General features: G+C 43.6%; 2 protein-coding genes across 16 annotated transcripts in view; one reads left to right on the forward strand and one right to left on the reverse strand.

Annotated features, from left to right (window-relative positions):
- On the reverse strand, window positions 1-6,592 carry LOC143906016 (alpha-tocopherol transfer protein-like). Of its 2 annotated transcripts, none has more exons than XM_077421761.1 (5): window positions 6,455-6,592; window positions 1,888-2,160; window positions 870-1,233; window positions 415-520; window positions 1-273 (listed from the first exon to the last, which is right to left on the reverse strand). In XM_077421761.1, the coding sequence occupies exons 2-5, from the start codon at window positions 2,157-2,159 to the stop codon at window positions 119-121; spliced, it is 897 nt and encodes a 298-aa protein (XP_077277887.1). In that variant the 5' UTR covers window position 2,160; window positions 6,455-6,592; the 3' UTR covers window positions 1-118. The 2 variants fall into 2 exon arrangements, with proteins under 2 accessions (XP_077277887.1, XP_077277886.1); XM_077421760.1 differs by lacking the exon at window positions 6,455-6,592 and adding an exon at window positions 2,789-3,153.
- Window positions 3,646-23,485, forward strand: part of Rbp (RIMS binding protein) — a 27,098-nt gene continuing 7,258 nt past the window's right edge. The window contains exons 1-17 of one of the 14 annotated variants that reach the window (XM_077421717.1): window positions 3,650-3,847; window positions 5,153-5,290; window positions 10,531-11,022; window positions 12,639-12,967; window positions 13,189-13,363; window positions 13,537-13,989; window positions 14,295-14,601; window positions 14,756-15,342; window positions 15,598-15,724; window positions 16,352-16,560; window positions 16,985-17,389; window positions 17,622-18,165; window positions 18,295-18,510; window positions 18,833-19,044; window positions 19,313-19,549; window positions 19,738-19,996; window positions 22,326-22,594. In XM_077421717.1, coding sequence (XP_077277843.1) covers window positions 10,876-11,022; window positions 12,639-12,967; window positions 13,189-13,363; window positions 13,537-13,989; window positions 14,295-14,601; window positions 14,756-15,342; window positions 15,598-15,724; window positions 16,352-16,560; window positions 16,985-17,389; window positions 17,622-18,165; window positions 18,295-18,510; window positions 18,833-19,044; window positions 19,313-19,549; window positions 19,738-19,996; window positions 22,326-22,594 — 4,476 coding nt within the window. In that variant the 5' untranslated portion in view covers window positions 3,650-3,847; window positions 5,153-5,290; window positions 10,531-10,875. Of the gene's footprint in view, window positions 3,848-5,152; window positions 5,291-5,330; window positions 6,520-6,889; window positions 7,145-7,968; window positions 10,014-10,530; window positions 11,023-12,638; window positions 12,968-13,188; window positions 13,364-13,536; window positions 13,990-14,294; window positions 14,602-14,755; window positions 15,343-15,597; window positions 15,725-16,351; window positions 16,561-16,984; window positions 17,390-17,621; window positions 18,166-18,294; window positions 18,511-18,832; window positions 19,045-19,312; window positions 19,550-19,737; window positions 19,997-22,325; window positions 22,595-23,485 lie in introns of those variants that run through there. The other 13 variants (XM_077421724.1, XM_077421729.1, XM_077421728.1 and 10 more) reach the window with 13 other exon arrangements.

The raw sequence follows: 23,485 nt of genomic DNA on the forward strand, positions 1-23,485 counted from the left end.
TGACGCCACGCGATTGTATCTTTATTTAACTGTACGTCATACGATAAGTGTCTTACGTTATTTGTTACATTATGCACCAACTAACTAACGTTATTTTTTTTTAACGTAAGATCGGGCATCAGCCGTCATCGCCGTTGTGACAATCTTTTGGATCCTCGATAGTGTCCGACATAATTTTAGGACTCGTCATATTGTCAGGCGAATAATTACGAAACAGCGCTTCCTCCTCCCGGAAATATTTCTGCAATTGATCCAACTTCATGCAGTGCGCTTCTGCAAATTAAAACGATCAATATTAACAGTTTTTGCGACCGACAAAGTTAGTTCTAATAATAAATCGAATTCTTTTATGCAGTAAAACATGTCGTTGCAGATATATCGGTACTATTTGCCAATTGCGCAATATGTACTTACTATGAAGATTTGCAACACAGTCCAATTCCCCACCAAAGTCCTTCGGCAGACACTCGGGCGGTACATGTGGATACACGTCGGAGACGTCACCCGTGTAAAGATGAAGCTACAGAGTGACGAAAGTTAAAGTCAACCGCTGGCGTGACCGCCTGCCGGATGCACGAGGCCAGAAATGTCAACGTATTCTCTTAATGTCAGTACGCAGAAATGTGTATATTCATGGCATGCGCACGTATGTAAACGCATATATGAATCTAGTTTTCAACTCGTATACAATCCCGATCGGTTCGAGTTTGATCAAAGCTAATTCACAAAGTTAAATTTAAAAAGTCGGCAGCCGCAAAAATTAGAATCTGTAGCGATTGCCCCTCGTAAAGAATACGTTCATAATGCAGGATGATCAGTCAAATTTCATCATGTTGAATCACACTCGTACCGTTGGGAAATCAAATTACCATTTCGTAAAGCTCTCGCTTCATGAACGGCCTGATGAGCGCAAGCACCTTGTCCATGAACCAGACCGCGTTCAGCACGTGCATGGCTTTGAGCCTCACCGGCATGCCTTCTTGAAGGTACTCGAAGAACTTGCGGAGGCTGTTTATCGACAGTCTGGTCAGGTGACCAAGTCGCACGCCGGCCATGTCGAAAAGAAATATGTATCCCGCCGAACAACCGTTCCTGTAGAGGCTCGCGTCGACGGACATCATCAGCAGCTTGACGCCGTCGTTAAATACGTACTGGGACGGCCGCGAATCCGCCAGGCGATGAAAAATTATCCGGTTACCATTTTGATCAGGCTTGGGAAGCATCACAAACTCCCTACAGCACAGTTAAGTCGATCTTTTTTTTCTATACTTTTAATACATTGCATAAAAAGAAAATGGCAAAAATGGACAGTCGTAGACAGATGAGACAAAATTTCTCTGTTTTTGTAAGAACTGAATTTTTGGAATCGAAAAGTCAAGGACGCAAAAGTGGAAAGCTCTTTCTCGATACCAAGTGGATTTTGCGCGCCGTAGTAGAGTGACGCGGAAAAATTACAGCGATAAAGATACTTAATGCGGCCGTATTAAGCGTAAGGTACTATTGGCAGACGCGCAATTTGTACGCACGGTGTAAAATGAAAAGGGCGTGAAGGAATTTAAAGAGAAAAAGAAGGATCGATCGCGCGAGGCAGAAGTCGTTCTGCATCCGTGTTGAAATTATTGAAGTGAAAGCATATTGAATAACATGTTTTTGTTAAGATGTTTGTGTCGAATCGATAAGATCAATCCGCATAAATGTATATTACAAAGGTTTTTTTGTCGGTTTTTTTCGAATGACTGCCGCGATTTCTTATATTCGTGACGTGAGGACCATACATGCGCGACGCGAGGTAAAATCCTCTTTTACTTGCGAAACAAAGCTTTCCTTTCACGTTACTTAACGTTTAGTTGAACGAAGATTATTTAAGAGGTGTTGATAAGTGCTTACAAGGCTTTCAAAGAACGTTGTAGATAGTCCAGACTGGGATCCCTGTCGCTAAAAAATTCCGGAACCGTGGCTCGCATCCTATAATAAACGTTCATGCATCGTTTTGTGGCCTCCACATCAAAGTAACAACTATGCGCAAATAGTGCCAATTGCTCATCGGGAATTCTGGGGAGGCCTCGTTCTTTCGCCCATTTTTGCAGATCCTCCAAAAGCTCGTCCGTGATTTCCGGGTATTCCTTCCGCGAATCATCGATCGTGTGGCCAAACTTCATCCTATAAAAAATTGTTATCAGGATAAGATAACAACTGTATAATAATCTCGTTAAATGTTTTTTTAGGGGGGAAGGAACGATCTATCAAAATTAAAAGCACTTCTGAACGTAAACACGCGAGAATAATAATACGATGAAAAGTTCGCAAAAACCAGAACGTATATAAAAGTCAAGTGGAGCTGAAATGCGGTCCATATAGGTTTCCCGCGTATAATGAAACTTTCACCGCAAACGTAAGAACCGTCACTCGCGAATAGCTGGTATGTAATCTCGCTCGAATGGCGTTACAGTAATTACTGTTGCGCGTTCTCGGCATTCGGATTAAAATTAAAATTGTTTTTAACACTCTCAAAATTGTATCTCACATTTCAAAAATATTGTAGATGTTGCGATTATATTAGATTAATGTGCGTTTCATATGTTCTAACAGTAGAGTATTGAATTCATATATATGTGCATTATTCGCACAATTGGTAACGACGACTTTCGATTGAACGGTTTTAACATGAATATAGAAATTTTACGAATGGAAATTAAAAAACATAAATACAAGACACAAAATAACTTTAATATACCTTCATGATTCTAATTCTAGTCACAAGAATTACAAAAACGATTTTTTTTAATACCTGAAAATAATCAAGAAACGTCAAAGATCGTGCTTGAAACCGTTTTCTTCTCCGGGATTGATCAGTCACGATACTCGTTGCACAGAATCCAATTTTTTTTTTTTCAAGAAAGTAATTTAATAACGTTCGATTTACGTACGCTTCTAGAATTAGTTTGCTTGTTTTCCAATAGAGACTATTTTAAGTCACGTTTAAAAATATACTCAGCGTAAAAAAATATATACTTTTAAGATGATCTATATGTGTTATTTGCGTAACTAAACAGTTAATCGTACTCGACAGAAATACGCGCGTTCGAGCACTGCGGAGTATACGTTCGGCGAACACACCGTGGGCAACTGCAATTCGTGCTCTAACTCGCGCCGACTGTTGCATCGGATATTGTAGTGGCCCGCGCATAGTAAAAGAAAATATCCCCCGCTTACATATGTTAAAACCGGTTGCGTTGTGATGTTATGTAATGAAGAAGTAAATGGCATGCAAGAGAAGCGATGTTAATATAAACGGTCACCGCAGAAAGATTCTAGAGCTGATATGACGAGATTATAGGATCTGTTTTCTATTGCTGAACTGGCTGACCTAATTCAGAGTTCATCTTTTTTACTCCACACATTGGAAGGAAAAAGATAATGCCACTCTAAACTAGCGCAGCCAGTTCAGCAACAGAAAACAGACCCAAACCTAATAATAGAGGTATTTCTTTAATTAAGAATAGAGATGTTCCTTTGCTGCCAGAGAAAGAGATTCACGATCTTACTTGTTTATATATATATATATATATATATATATATATATATATATAGAGAGAGAGAGAGAGAGAGAAACAGTTAAAATTTGCCTAAAAAGTCTCTTAGATCGAAAATAGCTTCATTTCCGGCAAATGAATATTTTGAAGGGCATTTTGTTTACAGATTGTAACTCGAGAGAAATTTCCTGTAATGCAACTCGCATGCTGGAGTCCGGGACCATGATAACTAGTATAATCATCGAGAACCATGGAGAGTGAAAAATGTGAAAGCGAAAACGTGTGTCGAGATCGGCAGATATAAACTGGAAACTGTAAGTAATTTCTTAGCGTCCACGTAATCATGACAACCATTGGTGTTCTTATTTATTCTTACAAATCGTTTTTATAAGAATTGCTATGGAAATACTAATTTTGAATCGTATTATTAAATTTGGAAGGAAACAGTATCTTCTCTCTCTCTCTCTGTTTGTTCTTCATTGAGGATACAATATATCTTATACGATGTTAATTAATAGTAAACGTTCGAACTGATGACGAAGCGACGCTGATGCAGCTCGTTTGATTGAAGGCGAATCGCGCGGTCCGACGATCGATTAGAGCTTCGAATTACTCAATGGGAAAAATGCAGTTATGCAGCGAGCGGCTATTAGAAAAGAATTCGCTGTGTTGCACAATCTTGTAAGACAAAATCATGCAAATGGAAAACTAATGTTCAACTCTGTATAAGTGTACACGAATCTCAATATTGATTATTTAATTTAACATTAACATATTATATAACTTTGAAAACGGTTTCAGAAGACAGTCTTCAGAAGAAAAAGAAATTCAAAGATAATGTTTTTTGAATATTTTAATTTCAAGATAAAATTTTAATTTGTGACAATTAGTAGTTGTTAAAAAGTTAAAAAAACCCGGGTAAGATATTTATATCCGTGTGCGTTTCTCTCGGCCAGACCTCGTGTTACGCGTTCGTGAGAAAATGGGTCGTGGGGTATCGCAGCATCAGCTTTCATCTCTCGCTCCCAGTACACCTGGCCGATGAACGGCGATCAGGTAGCGCAAGGCTAACGACGAGAATGCGAGCACGTAGGGCACGCGGTTGCAAGGCCGGTGAGTAAGGGAGGATCGGCGGAGGGTGTGTTCGCCGGTGCTGCGCTGGCTGGAGAACAGGTACTCGCCGTAGGCGTCGTACGTTCATTGATAAGCGTATAACACCCCGTGCCTTAGACCCGATGACGTCAACGGACGCCTGCGCAGCATTACGTCGAGTCCTGAATCGCAGTGGCGAACCATCAGCGTCGCAACGTCCGATTTTCTTCGCCGTATCGTACACACAGCGAAACTATTTATCTCGAATAGCTCACATGTAAATTAATTTAATCTGCGATCGGAAGCATAACTGTTGAGACTATTATTTACTTGAGTACACATAATTCTTTTAACGACAGCAGGAACGTAACTGAAGGAAATTGCATTCTAATTAGTCTGCGTGGCAGTGTGCCAAGGCTCCCACTTCCTTATTTCTCCATCATTAACTGCATGCTATCATTGACTTACAATTAATAACGATATTCTTTTATGAATTAATTAAAATAAAACTATTTTATCTGTTGTAGATCATTAAAGTTAAACGAGACATGACGCAGAACCTCCGTATTTATGCGTTGATTGATGCGATCGGCAGTCGCGCAATCATCTTACGAAATTTCCGACTGGCATGAAGGATACTCGGAATTGCTACATGGGCGAAGTTGGTACGTTCCTGGTGATACGGCAAGATCGTTTTAGACCGCGAGGAAGGTACTGTCGTCTCTCCCGCACCAGGAAATTTTGGACAGGCCTGCGTGCATTAACAGGCGACGCCGCGTTAAAATTGGACTATTTCTCCGAATCTTCGCGGATCTACCCCCTTCTGCCTTCGTGTCATTCTACATTGGCCATTCGTCCATGAGAAAAATCGCGCGAGAGGAGAAAGCACGACGAGTTAGAATGAAACGAATAGAAGGGAGTCGTGGAACAGAGCTAGATAAATGAAATAGATGTAGGTGGAGGAAAGGGAGGCGAAGGAGAGGGAGAGCAGACGGGGGTTGGAGAGAGTCAGTGGCGGGAAAGTTTGGGGAAGAGAGAGAGTGAGAGAGGGAGAAACAAAGAGAGAGAAAGAGAGAGCGGAGGGAAAGAGAGAGTAGAGATATCGTAGGATCACCTCTTGCGTATTGATTGGTCTTTTGTGAAAACTACACCCCCATGTAGCCGCGACGCGAACCATTTCGCCAAGTCACTAGACTTCCAGGGTATCGGCTACTAGGGTGGTGAATGCCGCCATGTTTGGCACGGTCGATCGAACCCCCCTTTAACGCCGCGTCGCCCTCCGTCGCCGATGATAATGTCGCGAGCGAACGCGCCGCGCCGGCGAGCGGTCGAGCTGACGCGCGTCCCCGCGACGTGGGCGAGAGGGGACCACTTTCCATTCCCCCAGATCGCGACTCGAGAGCGAGCGAGACGTGATGTAAGGGGAGATCGTGAGCGACGGACTCCGGCGATACAGCGACTCTATATCGGCATCGATCGCCGAGTGACCCATATCTGGCGGTGACGGGAGCCCCTGCCCTCGCCCCCGCCGGTCCCCCGTCGCTTCTCCAACCGCCCCTACGACGCTTCTCGCATCCTGGTGCGCGCATCTACCCTCTCCTCGACCACCCCCGTGCACTTGCCGTCCGCTTGTACGCCGTACGGGGGTACACCTCCGCCCCACACGGGCCGTTGTACCCCCACCCGTCACCCCCCGCCCCCGACAGCGGCAAGCGACCATCACCATCACCCCCTACCCCCGACTCCAGCAGCCCTGCCTGCCTTCCACGGCCGAGCAGATCTTGGGGGTTGTACGGGATGATAGCCGAGTGAAAAAGCTTGGCGAGTACCGAGGAGAGTTCGCTCATCAGCAGCAGCAGCCCTGGCCTGCCACAATCCCTTCGATTCGGTCATCGTAAGTGTCGCGTCGACGAGGAGGTAGAGTGGAAGCTGATGCAAGTCCGGTGCGAGGGTGAGGGTGAGAGCTAGAAAGAGAGAGAGAGAAAGAGAGCGAGAGAACGAGCGACAGAGAGGAGTGTCTGATGAAGAGTGCGAACGGGAGTGCGAAAGGAAAACTCGATTAGCCGCTCGACAGCCGGCCTGCGACGTCCGATATTCGAGACACCGAGGAGACGCGACGAGCGAGCGAGTGCCGCGGACGCGAGCGGAACGTCGCAGGCGGCACCTCCGAACGTATAATTCGCGCGAGACGTACTCCCGGGAGTGAGCCCTTTGCCTGTCCGATCCGGCCAACCCTGTCAATCTCAACGTGTCAGGGCTTACAGTGACAGTCCGTAGCGGAAGTGTCAGTGATGGGGATGAGAGTGGCCAGCGGCGACGACGACGGCTGCGGCGGCAGCGGCACCGGGACGACGGACTAGTATGGCGGACGATAATCGTGGAGTGTCGGTGGTGTCGCCGCCGCCACCGCCACCGCCACCACCACCGCCGTCGTCGTTGCCGTCACCGCTGCTGCTCACGACAGTGGTTGCACTACGTGCCCGACGTGCAGTGGTGTCCGGCGCGCACCGGGTTCACATGTACGCTACGTACCTTTCGCCCTTTATTGAGATCAATAAGCAGTGCCGTGGCCACTCGAGTCGTGCCCCCGCCGGGGAAAGTCGTTCCGTGGGTCTCTGGTGTATCTTCGTTCCCCGTTACAATCGCGCGTTTTTCCTCCAACCCCTCGCTACCGCCGTTCCTTCCTTGACGTCGTCTTGACTGTCGATTTGATTGCACGAGGCTCAAGTCGAGCGTCAAAGTGCTAAGAGTATTCCGGAGGTGAATCGCTTTCCGAATCATCGTCAAGAGTTGGCTTTCAGTGGCCGGAAGTGCAGTATTTTATCAGAACGTCTCCTTCTCTTTCCGTTTCTTCTCGTTTCTCCTTCGAAGGGCGGTCAAACGAGACTTCTTTGCACTCCTCCACTTGCGGGTTTTGCCAGAGTGCCCATTTCCGCCCGTTTATCTCCGTGTATCAGTCGCTATCTCGTCCGCCATCGAGGTGTTTCTCGATATCGCCCGATCCAACTGCTCGCGTAGCACTTCTCGTCCGCATCTTGGATCGAATTGGTCGCCAGCCAGCACCCGGTAGAACTTCTCGTCTTGATAGATCTCCTTATCGCTGTCTCCGGTTCTCTCAATCTATCTCGCTCGGTGCCTCTTCGTTCGCTAGTCTTCTTTCGTTGCCCGTATTCCGCACATTACTTTCCATTCACACGTTCAGTGCTTCATCGCTCGTTGCTTCATCGCAACGAGATTGCTTTTATCTATTTCCACAGCTTTCGTTACGTTCCGTGTTGTTATCAGACCCATGAAATTTTGTGATATCGATTTCCCGCGGCGATTTCCGTGCTCTTCGTTAAACTAAGCATCCAGAAGTATCAAAGAATCCGTTCTCAGCGAAAGAAATTCTCGTCTTAACTCAAAACGGTCCGAGATCGTCGTGTAATTTAATCGGAATGTTTTACCCTGCGAAAGAATTGTGTGAGAACTTTTACATCTGCGCAATAAATTCCCTTGCGAACCTAATGAATATCCATTCAAGTGTTAAATCTCTTAACACGTATAAATGACAATTGATCGCAAATTGTTCTCTCTGCAAGTCTCGCTAATGAAAACTCTGAAATCTTTTTCAACAATATATCTCTTTTATTCTGCATTCTACTGATGTATTGTTTACATAATTATTTATAGACTCAACGTGAACATTTTCCAATTAAATGTAGACTTCAGTCGGTTCACGTTCGACGATCATTCGTTATATCACTCGGAAGTATATCGGCAGTCAAAGGGTTAACGAGCGGGAAGAGTTTCGCGCCGCGAGGAACAAAGTAGCCATAAAGTAACAGCGATAAGATGTATTTACCTAAGCCGCGAGAGCTGAACCGCGTGCGGCGGAATAAAATCGATAATTCGGCACTAATATAGGAGTCTAGCATTAACTCTCGCGATGCGTGGATAGAGGGGTCGGGAACGGTTTTTCTATCGGGTAAAGATTTCACATATTTCTTCTCACGGAACTGTACGCTCAGCCTAACGACAAATATTTGCATAATACATATCCGCGATATATTTGTTCTCTTGTTTTTTTTTTACTTTCGTATGCACGCGGCGGAAAGTTTTATTTTTACTACTTGGCTATTTCGGGATACTATATCGATTCTTCGGCTCGTATCGTAGCCTGTTTTATCGCATTTTATTCCTTCTGTGCACATTGTTACGTCGCTGATTGTCCGTCAACGCATGAACTTGCGCGGCAGAAAAGCGAATAATTTCCTGATTGTCTCGCTTTCACTGTGTTCGTTAGTGTCGGGAGAAAGAGAAACAAAGAGCGGGAACATGCACGGCAATTAAATAGCATCAAGGAATGGAAGCGTACTCGCGGGAGTTGTCATTAAATTGCATTAATAGGAAGGCGATGAAAGAAAAGGAAAATGAGAGGCTCGCGCCTAGCGAGAGATGTTTTTATCTTTGCACTTCATTGTCAATTATACAATGTGCGCGAGTGATTTTTACAACACGCTCTTACGTTCATTATCGCGTTTAATCCTGTCGATAACGAATGTTTGAGTTTATAATGCAAACAATTTAACTTTCGCTAAGTTATCTTACATCGATACGGTATATCTTTATAAGTTTTCTCCAACTGCATGACATTTAATTAAAAATATACGTAAAGAGTTCTTGTTTTAGTCTTCTGGAGGGTAACGCAGGTCGATCGGCACTTTTTCCGCGTTCGCGCGACAAACGTAGATGACTGACGACAATTGAGTGTCGCAGTAAAAAAAAAAACGGTCACGTTTGATCTCTGATGATCGTGGAGATAGGAAGAAAGGGGGAAAGAGTTAGCCGGATGCGCTTGCTGCGCTTTTATCTCGGTGCACAGACGCAGGAGACGACGGGACGAGGGCGTGAAACTCGGCGATGCGCGTAAATCGCTAACCGAAGCCTCGAACGAGGCACGTGTCGCTCGATCGCAACATACACGTTAACGAGATTCTGTGACGAGCGCGGCGTATGCGTGCGTGTGTATGCGTGGGTATGCGTGCCTGTGTGCATGTGTGGGTCTCAATCGCGGCAAGTTTTTCGCGTGAAAACCACGATCGGGCACTTGGCCGCACGCGACGTGTCGACACGAAATATCGCACGAGAGCGACTGTACAACTCGTAGTTGCCCTGTAGTTAATATACTCCCTGGCTGCGCCGCCGGTGTTAAAGTTACATACGTGTTCGCGGTCGGTTGGGCTCATTGTGGGCGACGGCGACGAGCGATCGTCGACCATGAAGTCCGGCAGAGCGAGGATTTCTACAGGCGGATTACGAACTCGATCGAATTCCGCGCCAATACCTGTTGCCAATAATCGGCGATCGGCGCCGATTGACTTTCTCACTTAACAGGGAACTCTCGAAGTAAATCTAGCGGCTTAACAACCTTTGAGTCCTAGGCTTAATAGCGCGATAGTCGAATCACGGAATTGCCCTTTATTTGACATAGAATCGAGCTCGAGAAAATGTTTTTTTTTTTATTGCAACAAAATATGGTCTTTAAATTAATAATCTTTTTGTTCTTCTTTGACTTGGACGAAGACTTGCGGAGAGCTTAGAGCGCGTCAAAAAGATGTCTGGTTTAAAAGCAGCACGTAAAATGGATAAGCAGGATAAGAAAATCGGGCTGTGCTTGAAAGCAACTTTATCAAATGAAGGGCCAAATCGATGCAACCTAATTCACGCTATATTTGGCTGACGACATACATTCCTCGCATTTTGTAGATTTATAATTAACGAGCACGTAAATAATTTCATTCCCATTAAATATCTATTTCATTTCCGGAATCTGAAAATGTAAGAGGCGTGGCCAGAGAGAGCCACTCATTTGACTCATTAACGATTAAAAAAAAAAAATTTGCATACGTACGTTTTGTCCTAGGATGACCCCATATCTAACTGCGAATCAGCCTGCGATCCAATGCGAAAGAACGCTGGTCCCCCTTAAACGCGAGGTCCCCCCGTTTCCCGAGAGTGCTACGAGACCAAGTCCCGGCTCGTTCCCGAGGCAGGGTACGCACGTGATGGGAGAAATAAGTGTCCCCTTTTGCACTACGATAGAACCGCACTGTTAGGCGTGTGTGTGGGAACGTCGTGCGGTGCGCGGCGCGGCTCGGCGGGCCGCGCAAAGGCCGCCCAATTAATTAAGATAGCTCCTAGACACACACGCTAGATCGATAGGGAGACCGGCCGCGATAAAGACTGGCGAGGGTCTCAGACTTCAGGGATGTTGCAGTGCTGTGGTGTTGGAGGTGGCGCTTCCACGGCACCTCAGGCTCCGCAGCTGCACGGTACCGGATCCGCTGTCGGGGCTACCGCCTCCACGAGAACCACCAACATGCAGGACGCAGTCGTTCTCGAATCCATCCTGGAGGTGAGCGTTATCAGCGATGAGTAATAAAACAATTTTGCGCGCGTGCCTTTCTTATTTTTTAAATGTTTATCTTAAGAATTTGTTATCTGGATTTAATTAATTACCTTCGTACGCACTTTGGAAAATGTTACTTCTACTCGTTTGTGCATTATTGATAATTATTTAATTTTTTATTAAATACAATCTCCAAGATAATGAAAAATGTTTTAACGACCATTTTTATTTTCTTCTTTTTTAAATGTTTTCACAGGTGAGACTTCTGCATGTTGCTTTTTACATTAGGGAAAACTGAGTTATTCTGAAATTTGCGGAAAAAGCATCTTGTGAGATATTTTGCAGTTGCCAAAAATTAAAGATCCTGCGAAGCGATATTAATGAATGTGCGAAACACACGTGCGTGCACTTTGTCGCGAATCGAAAGTCCTTGAAATTAAACCAGATTTACGTGGAAAGGTAATATGCGTGTAATCAATACATACATATACACATGTACCAATATACACGTGCGCGCGCGAAAGTTACGTGTAAACCATCGACAATGAATTGCGGCTCGTGAAAAGCTCTCTTTCATTCTCGGCGCGCCGCGCTCGCCGATACTCGATAAAGCGCACGTAATACGAAAAACAAAAGTTGTTATTAATGCGTTCCGGTAATGATTGCTCGTTCTCGAGGGAACTTTAATTCACGGCTTCGCCACGCGTAAAATAAACCGCTCAAACTTCGTTAACGACCGAAACTTATGTCCCTTGTACGCCGCAAGCGCGCTTCGAAGCGGGCCCCAGAAATCTGTGTACGCGGAAAATTAATACTGATTTGACCGAAGTTCAATCTACCGCAATCGAGATAATTGAGCCAATTAATTTCGCGAAGTGGTAAGCAGTTTTACTGATTATAAAACGATCGGCGCGGCGTCACGGCCATAATTGCCGGCTAATTATAAAGAAGCTATTAAAGGGGACATGTCAAAGAGAATGTCATCTATCGGTATTATCCTCTTGTTTTCTTGATAGCGTTTTTTTTTTTTTCGGCGAGAGATTTCTACAGCTAGATTGTATATAATGGAGATCCGTTGCGCGCACCTTCCGGGCAATCGAAGCACAAAAGCCCAGTCCCTTCATTTCAAACGTGACATTCTTGTCGCGTATCCAACTACACGTCGCTCCGGGTTATTAAAAACAAAGTCTCGCGACCGCAAAAATCGAACCGATTTCTTTCTTATTTATCCGTTATTTCCACTCTCTGTGTGAAACGTTAGATAACTCTGTGAAATTATATTAAAATCTCACTATGAAACTCCTTTGTAATGTGGAGTTGCCTCATATTTACCACAGTATACGGAGTGTAAATTAAATTAAATTTTATTTTTAGTATCAAACATTTATAAAAATACATAAACATCCATTTCGTATAAAATTTTACTGCGTGATTCGGAGCAATAAATCGTCTGTATAAACAGCTATTAATCGAGATATCGGCGCAACCTTAGCAAATCGCTGTCGTGTCTACGTAACGACTACCGCATAACGTCGATCACGCGCCGAAGAATGTGTCTTATTTGTGTCGGATATTGACAAATTTATTTATGACGTTAATCATACGATCATCGATTCTTTCAGAAAATGCGGGAGACGGAAGCCCTACGAGCGGAACTGGAGAGGCAGCATGCGGACGCACAGAACCAGCTGCGGGAGAAGATAGCAGGACGCTATCAGGGCCCGGAATCGATCGAGGCGTTGCAGTCCAAGATCCGAGAGCTCGAGAAGAAAACCGAGCTGCAGATGGTGAGGCACGAAGAGCTGTCGCTGGAGCTGACCAGTCTGTCACGTGCACGCAGTAGGGGACCGGTCATAGGGCACGTCACGTCCACGAGCGTCCCGACGTCGACTTGGCCGCCAACCTGCTCCGAGATCGATAGAATCATCGCCAAGATCGAGCAGGACAATAGGTACGCGGATCGACAAAACGGATCTTTTTAATCGAGAGAAATTGGCTTTGCAAACTCGTCAGCGTGACACAGCTGATCGTCGTTCCTCGCATACTCTATACATATATTTAAGTATAAAGGCGTTTGTGTAAACATTATTTGTAAAGGCATCAGTTGTTTTAACTACGTATGACTTTTGTAAGTGAATCGCACGGATTTTTTATTAATCAAAATAAATTTAGCGGCAGAATTTTGCACGAATTGGACCACACGCGGAGCGCGATAACCACGCAGCAACCTTCGGCTACGCAGAGCATCCTTAGGTCCAGCTCAGAGAATCTTCCCAACCTCGGCCAGCATCAACATCCACCTCATCCACACGCTCTCAACCTCGGGATACCTACCCAGATAAGTCACGTACGTTTACGTAATATTATACAATGTTACACAATTTTTCTCACTAATTTTTATACGAAAAGATTGAGAGAAATTTAACATCAATTTGAACAAGAATAATTATTTAAGTAATTAACTTTCTTGTCGCAATTTGTACTAGTACTCTCTTCCTCTGATGTGTTTTTCTCGAACAGTACGCAGGTTCACCAATGCCATTAACGCCGATGATGCCTGGTTGTCCTCCACTGACGCCGAATGGACCACCATATCACTACAGCGAGCCGATCCCGCCAGCACCGTCACTCTCCAGCAGTCAGTCGCAGCCCGCTTTCCAGCAAAAAATTCAACAGTACCAGCAACAATCGCAACCGCACGAGTTGTCGAGTTCCCATTCTCAAAGCGCTCTACCATCCCAACAGAAACAGCAGCAACAAACGCACACCTCACACTTCGCAAGCAATCAGTATCAGGAGAGCTACCCACATACGCAAACGTATCAGCAACCGCTTCAGCAACAACAGCAACCGCAGCAGCAGCAGCATCCGGCCTCGACTACGTACCTGACATCGGCCAGCCAGAGCGTGATACCTCACTATACACAGCCTGTCCAGACTGCCCAGAATTATCAGTTGAATGGGAGTCAACAGGTATGTCGTCAATTATTCAATTATGATTACTTTCTTATAAGCAGGTAAACGAAGTAATTAATTCTTGGAGGCCTATAGATAGAACGGATGGCACTATTTTTAGCACCCAGTTTACGAAATATTTATCTAGAATAGTTTTCAACAGTTATATAAATTAACGTTGATTCAAGTGTTGCAATCTTTTATGACGAGTACATTTATAATTTTAGTTTTATCGTAATATCGCTAAAAGTAAGACATTGAAAATTACGAAGAAGATTAAGCTGGCTATAAATTTCACAACGATTGATTTGTCTCACGCACAGGCAACGACATATCCTAGTTTGTCCATGGCCTCGCATCCAAATGGAACTTACAGCACAGGCGCGACCAGCTACAACACCCAGTTGCCGCATCACAATTATACTATGTCGCAGACGAACATTCCGCAGACGACGCTGCCCTCGTTGCCGCTGTATTCCACGTCCTATCATTCCACCCTTGGGGGACTCACGAGCGTACCCCAGTCCGTTCTTCCTTTCTCCAGCGGTCAGAGCACTTTCGCCACCAGTGGAACCACATACTCCACTACCGTCGGGACCAACGCTTTCGGGACGCCGGGCGTAAGCTCAGGTCGGAATCGCATTAACACACATCATTGAAAGATTAATCTTCAGTACAATACTTTTAAGAAGGAAAGAATAAACTAAATTTTTTTCCGATTTTAAAAAAATGAGTCGTAGCATTATTAAATTGAATTTTCTGATAATAACGCGTGCCTGTGCAGGTACTAGTTCGGGAGGTCTGTTACAAGCAATAGGCGATCCTCTACAAGCGATGCAGCAACTCTCCGCCCAATCGCAGGCAAATCAGCTGCAGCAGCAGGCAATTATCCAGCAGATCCAGCAGAGCTTGCGCGCCAGTTCGCCGACCGCACCCGGTACCGCGACCGGCCACCATTTTCTGGGGGGTCCTAGGCAAATGCCGAAGATCCCTACAAGTATACTGACGAATCCCCTGGACCGATTGACTAACACCGAGGACATTGTACCCGAAGGTCAAGTGGATATGCTGGACGTGCCCGGTAAGGGCAGATGTTACGTTTACATAGCTCGCTTCAGCTACGAGCCGTTCCAACACTCACCGAACGCGAATCCGGAAGCGGAACTACCGGTCCAGGGTGGCGATTACCTCCTGGTCTGGGGCCAGCCTGATGAAGACGGGTTCCTGGATGCGGAAACACTTGACGGTAGACGCGGTCTGGTACCGGCCAACTTCGTGCAGAAGTTGATCGGCGACGATCTACTGGAATTCCATCAAGCCGTTCTCGGCCTCAGGGACGTAGACGATTCCGTCTCGACGAATATCCCTCAAGTGAGCAATATGAGAGCTAACGAGGTACTTAGCGAGCCAACGCGTTTATATTTGTGTTCTACCTACGTTTATATCTCCGCGATAAATAGGATTAAGAACAGTATGAAAATACGATAGTATTGATGTATGAAAATAATCAGAAGAAAATAAGAATATTATCAAAACTTTATTTAGAGAACGTTAATTATCTATATAATATCATCTATATAATTTTTTATATATAGATAATAATAATTTTAATTTGATCTATTTTAGTGCTATCTGCAAGATATTGATTTAGAATTAGCCGCGTTGGAAGAAGGGAACCGGAATCGTCAAGCAGAATTATCCGCTTATGCGGAGCTCGACAATATCGCGGAGGAGGATGAGCAGGAACCACCAGGTTAGTACTCTTTAACAATTCATTGATCTACAAAACGTTGCATGACGCATGTCTTTAACTCTGAATTAGAAAATATAATGTATATCAAATCTACGTCCGTAATCCAGTAAATATGTATATATATATAGTACTTGGATCATCTCTAGAAAAATTAATCCGCTTTTAGCGATGTGTTTGAAACGTTTTTCCGACTATACACGTTAAACCAAAATAACGCGATCTGTGACGCAACTAAAAATTTTTTCTCCAGAGAAAATCTTGCTTCCACAATTTGTCGATTCTGTTCGATGTGCAGTATGCATGTATGTTCAATTCGATGTCAAATACTTCAAGAAACAATACCAAATCCTCAGCGTGTTTCTGTGGCTGCTTCCTTTGCCTTATTTGTTGCATGTTGTTAATTTGGATCAAGACGTCTATACACGTCACACTGTCATACGATAAAACGTCCAAGCCTGAACCGGTTTTCACGGAGTGAATAGTCACAAAATAAAATGGGGAACACAGAAAACCGAATCGTTGCACTGTGTTAAGTGTTGGCTGGATTTAGGCTGGCTTAGAGAGATAGACAATAGTGAGAGATCCTTAGCTACAGCTAGGCTTTGTCTTTGTCTTTTCCTCCTGAAGAAGTCTACATGTTTTCGGACCTAGTTCCGGCGCCGCAGCACCTCACGCTCGAACGGCAACTCAACAAGAGCGTGCTGATCGGATGGACCGCTCCCGACAACACGCATCAACTCGAGTCTTACCACGTCTACGTGGACGGCGTGCTGAAAGTCACGGTGAAGGCCACCGAGAGGACCAGGGCTTTGGTGGAGGGAGTCGATTCTACACGGGTTCGTAATAAAAATCTTTATTTATCAGATTCCCCTAAAAGAACTTACAAATTCAGTACAAAGAAAAACTTTAAATTTGAATATGAAATTAAAATATTTAATTAAATTAAAATTAATTTGAAATAATTATAATTATTAATTAATACGATTTACACAATTACCTATGATGTAATTAGAAGAAATAATTGCCTGCGGTATGAAGTTTTTTTAGAACCTGCGATATTATATGCGATATGAAGATTTTTATAGAAAATATTAATTGTCTTAAATTTTTTAGACTGGCACATGAAGTTTAAGTAGCCCTAAGATTTCAGGGCAACTGTAAGAATGAAGGTCTATAAAAGGACTTGTATAAAAATTTCAAATGTATATACTTTGTGTAACCCATTTTAATCACCTCGAAATCGTTCTTTCGTTGATGCAGCCGCACAGGATAAGCGTGCGTTCGGTCACGCATTCGAGAAGGACGTCGCGCGACGCCGCTTGCACAATGGTGATCGGTAAAGACGTCGCGCTGGGCCCGACCTCCGTTAAAGCATCGAACGTCACGGCGACTAGTGCCGTGATATCCTGGCTACCTAGTAACAGCAATCATCAGCACGTCGTATGCGTGAACAACGTGGAAGTGAGAACTGTGAAGCCGGGCGTCTACAGGCACACCATCACCGGCCTGGCTCCGTCAACGATATACAGGGTGACCGTCAAGGCGAAGAACCTGCGGGCGACGCATTTTGAGGACCAAAATGCTCAGGCGGCGAACAACCTGGCTTGCCACGTCCACTTTAAGACGTTGCCCAAGGGATTACCGGATCCTCCGGTCGATATCCAGGTTAATATAAATATAATCACTTTACATTTGTATCTCAATCTTACAATTCTAAAATTTTTTTTTATTAGGATAAAAATTCTGAAAGCAATGTTAAATTCTGAAGTTTTCCAGAAACAGAATAAAAATTCAGCGACCAGAACTAGATATTAGATTTTCAGGAATTTCTGTCAACGATCCTTAAGAAAAAAATTTTCTAGGTATTAATAATGCATAACGTTATCCAATTTTTCAGGTGGAGGCTGGACCGCAGGACGGCACTTTGCTAGTGACCTGGCAGCCTGTTGCCCTAAACGGTTCGGCCGTCACCGGTTACGCGGTGTACGCCGATGGTAAGAAGGTCACGGATGTTGACAGCCCCACCGGAGATCACGCGCTTGTCGACATACACAAGCTCATGGGTCTCAACCCGAAGCACATCACCGTCAGAACTAAGAGCAGGGAAAGTCAGTCGGGTGATAGTTGCGCAACAGCGATACCCTGCAGCGTTCTTCGGGGTGGTGCCGCCGCTCACATGCCGCCGCCTCATGGACTTCCACACATGGTGGATCAACGGCAGCCCCAACAGTCTACTATGGGCCCCCAGCAGGATGATCCCAATCGTGGGCATCGCATGTCCGGCGTCGTCGGCGTAGGTCGATATGCGAATGTACCCGTGCCGTCGCACATGCGACGACACGTGGGCAACAGAGTAGACGCCCACGGTCAGGTTATCATCGAGACGGAAGAGAATCTCTCCGACAAGGAGATTTACCCCGGACAGAGCATCCCCCAGATGGGTAAATATCCAAAAATATAAAGGAGCAAGGGAATCTGGGTTTGACAATGAATGACTTCCGTACAACCCAAGCTTCCCTGCTCGATCCATATACTCATGCTTAATCGCGATTTTCAATTATCTCGTCTAGGAATTCCGGAAATCACAAAAGATTCTGCGAGCGAAGCGAATTATAGCGAGGAGGACGATCCCACGCGAAGATCGCGGGGAATGCCACCACAGCATCACGGCCCGCATCATCGATATGGGCCGCAAATGGATCCTCAGGGCCCGCCTGGAGCACATAGGTCTCCTAGCATGGGCGGCCCCAGCAGTAGACCACAAGATCCTTATTATGATCAAACGGGTAGATATAATGGCCACTGTGTTGCTGTGATGGAATTCTGTGCATTCTTTGCCTCAATTTCTAATTTAACATTCATTTCCTTTCTATTTTAATTAATTGTTTCGAACAATTGCTATCTATGTAACTCTGAAGATAAACCCTGAATGTGATGTGTATTTATGTGACACTTTTTTCCTCTTTCGGACTCTCAATTCTCTCGCTGAAGCCTTGACGTAAAATAAGAATTTATACTATGTGTACTCATCTATCAACCTTAAGTGTAACAAAATGAATCTACGAGTCACATGTTATTATGTCCATTTTTTCTTTGAATATTGCTCAGGATCTCAAAGAGGGAGGGGACCGGTTTATCGTGGTGGTGGACGAGTAACGCAGGCTCAAGGTGGGGCAAGTCACCCACCGAATGTAGCCCAACAAATGAACAAGAGACAACGGTGGTTCGTGGCGCTATTCGACTACGATCCTACGACTATGTCACCGAATCCAGATGCGTGTGAAGAGGAATTACCATTTTCCGAAGGCGATACCATCAAGGTTCTTATATCCTATATCATTCCTGCATCTTATTCAACCACCATTCTCATTTAATATTTCTGATTATTGAAATTATTTTAATTAAGTTTAAATCAAATTTAAATTAAATGTTCTGAAGTAAAAAATTATCAGCTGTTTTTTACAAAAATTTAGAAGAATTCAAAATACATTTAAAATTTCACATTTGATTCATATTAATATCTCTGCAAAATGATAATCTCTGCATTATATGAAATATAAAAATCTTGTACAATGTTTTTTATCCTAGGTATACGGTGAGAAAGATGCCGATGGTTTTTACTGGGGCGAGTGTCGCAATAGGCGAGGATATGTTCCTTACAACATGGTAGAAGAGGTTAAAGATCCACCAGGTCAAGCTCAGTCGAGTAGAAGAGGACCTGCACAGAGCGAGAGATGGGGAGACATTTATGCGAGCATGCCTATGAAGAAGATGATAGCCCTCTATGATTATGATCCTCACGAATTATCTCCTAACGTTGATGCTGTAAGATTTTTATCCTAATACTCTAAATTTAAAAATTCACTATTACTTAGGTACATGTTTAATTGGAGTTTTAAAAATCCGTTAACTGTCCATAGTTAATTGATTGCCACATTTGCACGTTTATATAATAATTTGTAATAATTTTCCTGTTTTTATTATTTGCTATTGATCGAGCCTTAATTTTGCAGCAAGTCGAATTAACGTTCCAAACCGGAAACGAGATATATGTCTACGGCGACATGGATGATGACGGATTTTACATGGGCGAGCTGAACGGCGTGCGCGGTTTAGTGCCGAGTAATTTCCTTACCGAGGCACCCGGACAGAATCAGGGGCAACCGCCGCAGGGTAGCAGGCGACCTGGCGGCCAGAGCCAAGGGCCGGGCGCGAGGGGGCCACCGCCACCTCCTCGAGAACCACCCCCGGCCGGTCACCGACGTGGCAAAGGTAAACACGCAATCACATACCATTCATATACATCAAATCCTCCTTATAGTCCAATTATCAGGGCACGAATAGCTCCTCAAGCCTAAATGAACATCGGAATTAACTATGTGTTCTGCACGGAGAAAAAAGTTTGCTGGTCTAACATATTTTACATTGTTACTTATGGCATATCCGGATTATTATATATGGACAGTAAAAAAAATTCGTTAAAAATACTAATTTTATTTACTGTATTTATTTTTATTTTTTAATTTGTTTTCGCAAATATATATAAATTCACTCGGCGAGATTTTTCCATTTTATCAAAAGAGAATAAATTTCGCTTTAATGTCAATTCTAACTGCTTTTGATAATGAAAGCATTTTCGCATCGCAGTAATAACGGTTTTGCTTTGACAGCCAAATTCCTTTCCTCCGTATGTACATTGATACTGTTTCCCAATCACCACGAGTGAGTGTTTTGATGTAACTCAGCATCCGCAGCGCAATGCAAAAAGCGCAAACTGCCAAATTGTTAAGAAAAGCAATTGTTTTTTTTTCTGTGAGCTAGAGATTTTCGCGTGTCAGTGAGATTCAATCTCCTCGCGATTCGAAGCAAACGGGATGTTGAAACTGGCTCGAGGGGTTGTTGACGTACGTTTTCACACCGACGCGACGCGACGCATTATTTCAGTGTTTGAAGCACACAGTCAGATCAAAAGATACGTGCACCTAGATCGTTTCATGATTGAGATACAATCGATAAGTAGCGATACCGTCGCGTCGGTGTGGGCGACAAAAAAACGGAAATGCAAGCGTCAAGCAACACAAGACACGAAACCAGATGTGTGCCAGACGACAGGCAGAAGGGCCACACTGATATATTAATTGTTAGCGTTGCGCAATCTGGCGAGTTCGAATCGATATGCAATTCGAGCCGAATGAGCATGCGGCGTATAATTAGATGGAATTATTTTGGAGCAAAGTGTGCAAACCGCGTGTCCGACACGCCTTACACGTGCCCCTCGACGAGAGGGGCCTCGTTGTGTCGCTTCACACGCACGTGACGCACGCCGGTTTTTTCACCAGCAGTGTATACATCAGTTATCCACGCTCTCGTATAGGCATTCAACAACGTTATGTTATTCTGTTAACTGTTGCCACGATCGTCAAACGTTATTACCAAGTATCACACCGATAGAAATTCTCCGCGTCACTTGTATATAAAGTGAATTTGGTGAACGTCCGTCGAAAACACGTGCTGTCATACACACGACGATAGATTATATATATATATATATATATATATATATATATATATATATATATATATATATATATATGTAGGTCCAGAGGTATGTTCCGGGACTGTTTACGTTTTTTGAAATGTACAGTCCTGGAATATAACGCATATATATGTAATCAGATTCAAAAAACTGTCCCGAAAAATGCCGTAGGACATCAATTTTTTCCAGGACAGTCCTGGAAACTGCCAAATGTCCCGGAATATACCGATATCAAAAATAAAAGTCCCGGAACATACTTCCAGACCTACATATATATATATATATATATATATATATATATGCAATATAAAACACCAAGCTGCTTTCAATGTCTTCTATTATATAAGTATATATCTAACATATATATATGTATTTTTTATATACGTATATATGATTACTACGTGTATACGTATATTTATATACATATATTTTTTTTTCTCTCCGGGCACTATCTGCCTCTGTTACTATTACTCTACGTATCTGTCCTATTCTCTCTGTCTATATTATATACATACGTATATATTATATATTTACACTATATATATATTTAATCGACTGATTATATACACACGATCATGTCGCTGTGATATATAACAGTTTACTTTATACCGACATGATCTGTTTCTGTGTGCCTGAACTGATCGATGGTCGTCGTGTCACATGATTGTCGTTCGTGTCGTGTTGTCATGCTGGCCATTTACGATTACGTTAATCTTCCATTTGTTCATTGATCGGAACGGTACGAACGGTACAACGACAGACGGTCGCAACTTTCGTCCAGAAATACCGGGAAAATAAACGGCGACGTTGAGACTCGCGTGACTTACGAGACCTCGCCAAGTAATTCCGGGACTCTTCGCCGAATCGTTCGAATGATCTATCGATCTCGTCTCGGGACGATCTGTCTCGCGGCTTTTCGGAATAACATATACTCCGGCATGCTCGATCGACTCGAAGGAAAAGAGATTAAAAAAAAAAATATAGAGAAGAAAAGAAAAGACAAAAAAGTAAGAGATAAATGCGCCATAAATGACAACACGGTTCTGTTCTCTTCTCTGTTGCTAGATGCCTGCATTGTGCCTGTGTCTGTCCCTGTCTGTCACTTAGACTCTAGACAACTACAACAACCACCACCACCATCACTAATGAACAACCAACAACATCAACTACAACATCAAAACAATCCACCGCATCTAGCCTATCAACAAGCGAATCACCACAGCTACACGACCGTAACCACGTCCTATCAGCATGGGTCCAGTCACTTGCCACCCGGCGGCGGTGTCATGGGTGCCCATCAGCAAGGTCCCGTACAGCCCCACCTTCAGCAACAGGTGAGCCCGCTCCCCTTCCGTGAATTTCTTCGTGCGCTTACTCTCTATCTCTTTCTATATATATATATATATCTTTCCCTTTCTCGTGTGCTTTTTTTCAACGTGTGTGCTTTTTATCCACACTTTTTGTGCGCTTGTTCCTGAGGTACACCGAGGTTTCCACGTTTAACGAATGTCCGTGATCGACAAGTCGTTTTTCCACGCGCGACTACAAGTTGCTAATTTTCTTTTTGAAGAGAAATGGAGAGAGGAAAACTCGAATTTTTTGTTACTGAGAACACTGCGAAATTCTAGAGCGAATCAATATTTTCTTGTTACGTTTGCATTGTCTGTTTAGGATGTGATGAATTGCCAGAATATTCTTTGTTTGCTTTACTTTTTGCATATAGATAAAATATAGATATCGGATTGAGTTATAGAGACTGGAACTTGACAAAAAATTATATGGTCTCGTATTTTTATGCATTTTTTATTACATGTCGCTTTCTGTGCTTCGCTGTCAGCTTTAATATCGCGATTCTATCTTTACTATAAATATTGAATGATCTTCAATTTTTTGCATGAATGCAAAATATATATATTGCAAAATATATATAATAATATATATATATATATATCTACGATATGAAAAGAGGCATTTTGATTATTTCAGAAGGTCAAGTAAATTTTTTGAGAATTTTATTAATTTTTTAAATGCAATGTGGACTGAAAAGAATTCGCAAAGTCGATTAGAAAATTTGTATTTTTGATTAGAGAAATCCGACGACTATTTGAGTCAGTATTTTTGCATTTTACTTAGTAGTATGTGTTCTTCTTTTTACAAGTACAAGTACGAGTCGTACTTTATTGCGAAGCACGCGTGCCGGACGTGACACGTGACACGCGAGCTAC

Source organism: Temnothorax americanus, unplaced genomic scaffold (assembly GCF_048541705.1).
Source record: "Temnothorax americanus isolate GAGA-0224 unplaced genomic scaffold, ASM4854170v1 Scaffold7, whole genome shotgun sequence".
Classification (NCBI taxonomy): domain Eukaryota; kingdom Metazoa; phylum Arthropoda; class Insecta; order Hymenoptera; family Formicidae; genus Temnothorax; species Temnothorax americanus.

Excerpts from the sequence above, each read along its gene's own strand:
- LOC143906016 (XM_077421761.1), bottom strand. The coding sequence starts at position 2,159 with ATGAAGTTTGGCCACACGATCGATGATTCGCGGAAGGAATACCCGGAA. Across the intron at positions 1,234-1,887 it reads CAACGTTCTTTGAAAGCCTT|GGAGTTTGTGATGCTTCCCA; the intron begins GTAAGCACTTAT and ends ACTGTGCTGTAG. Across the intron at positions 521-869 it reads AGCGAGAGCTTTACGAAATG|CTTCATCTTTACACGGGTGA; the intron begins GTAATTTGATTT and ends GTCACTCTGTAG.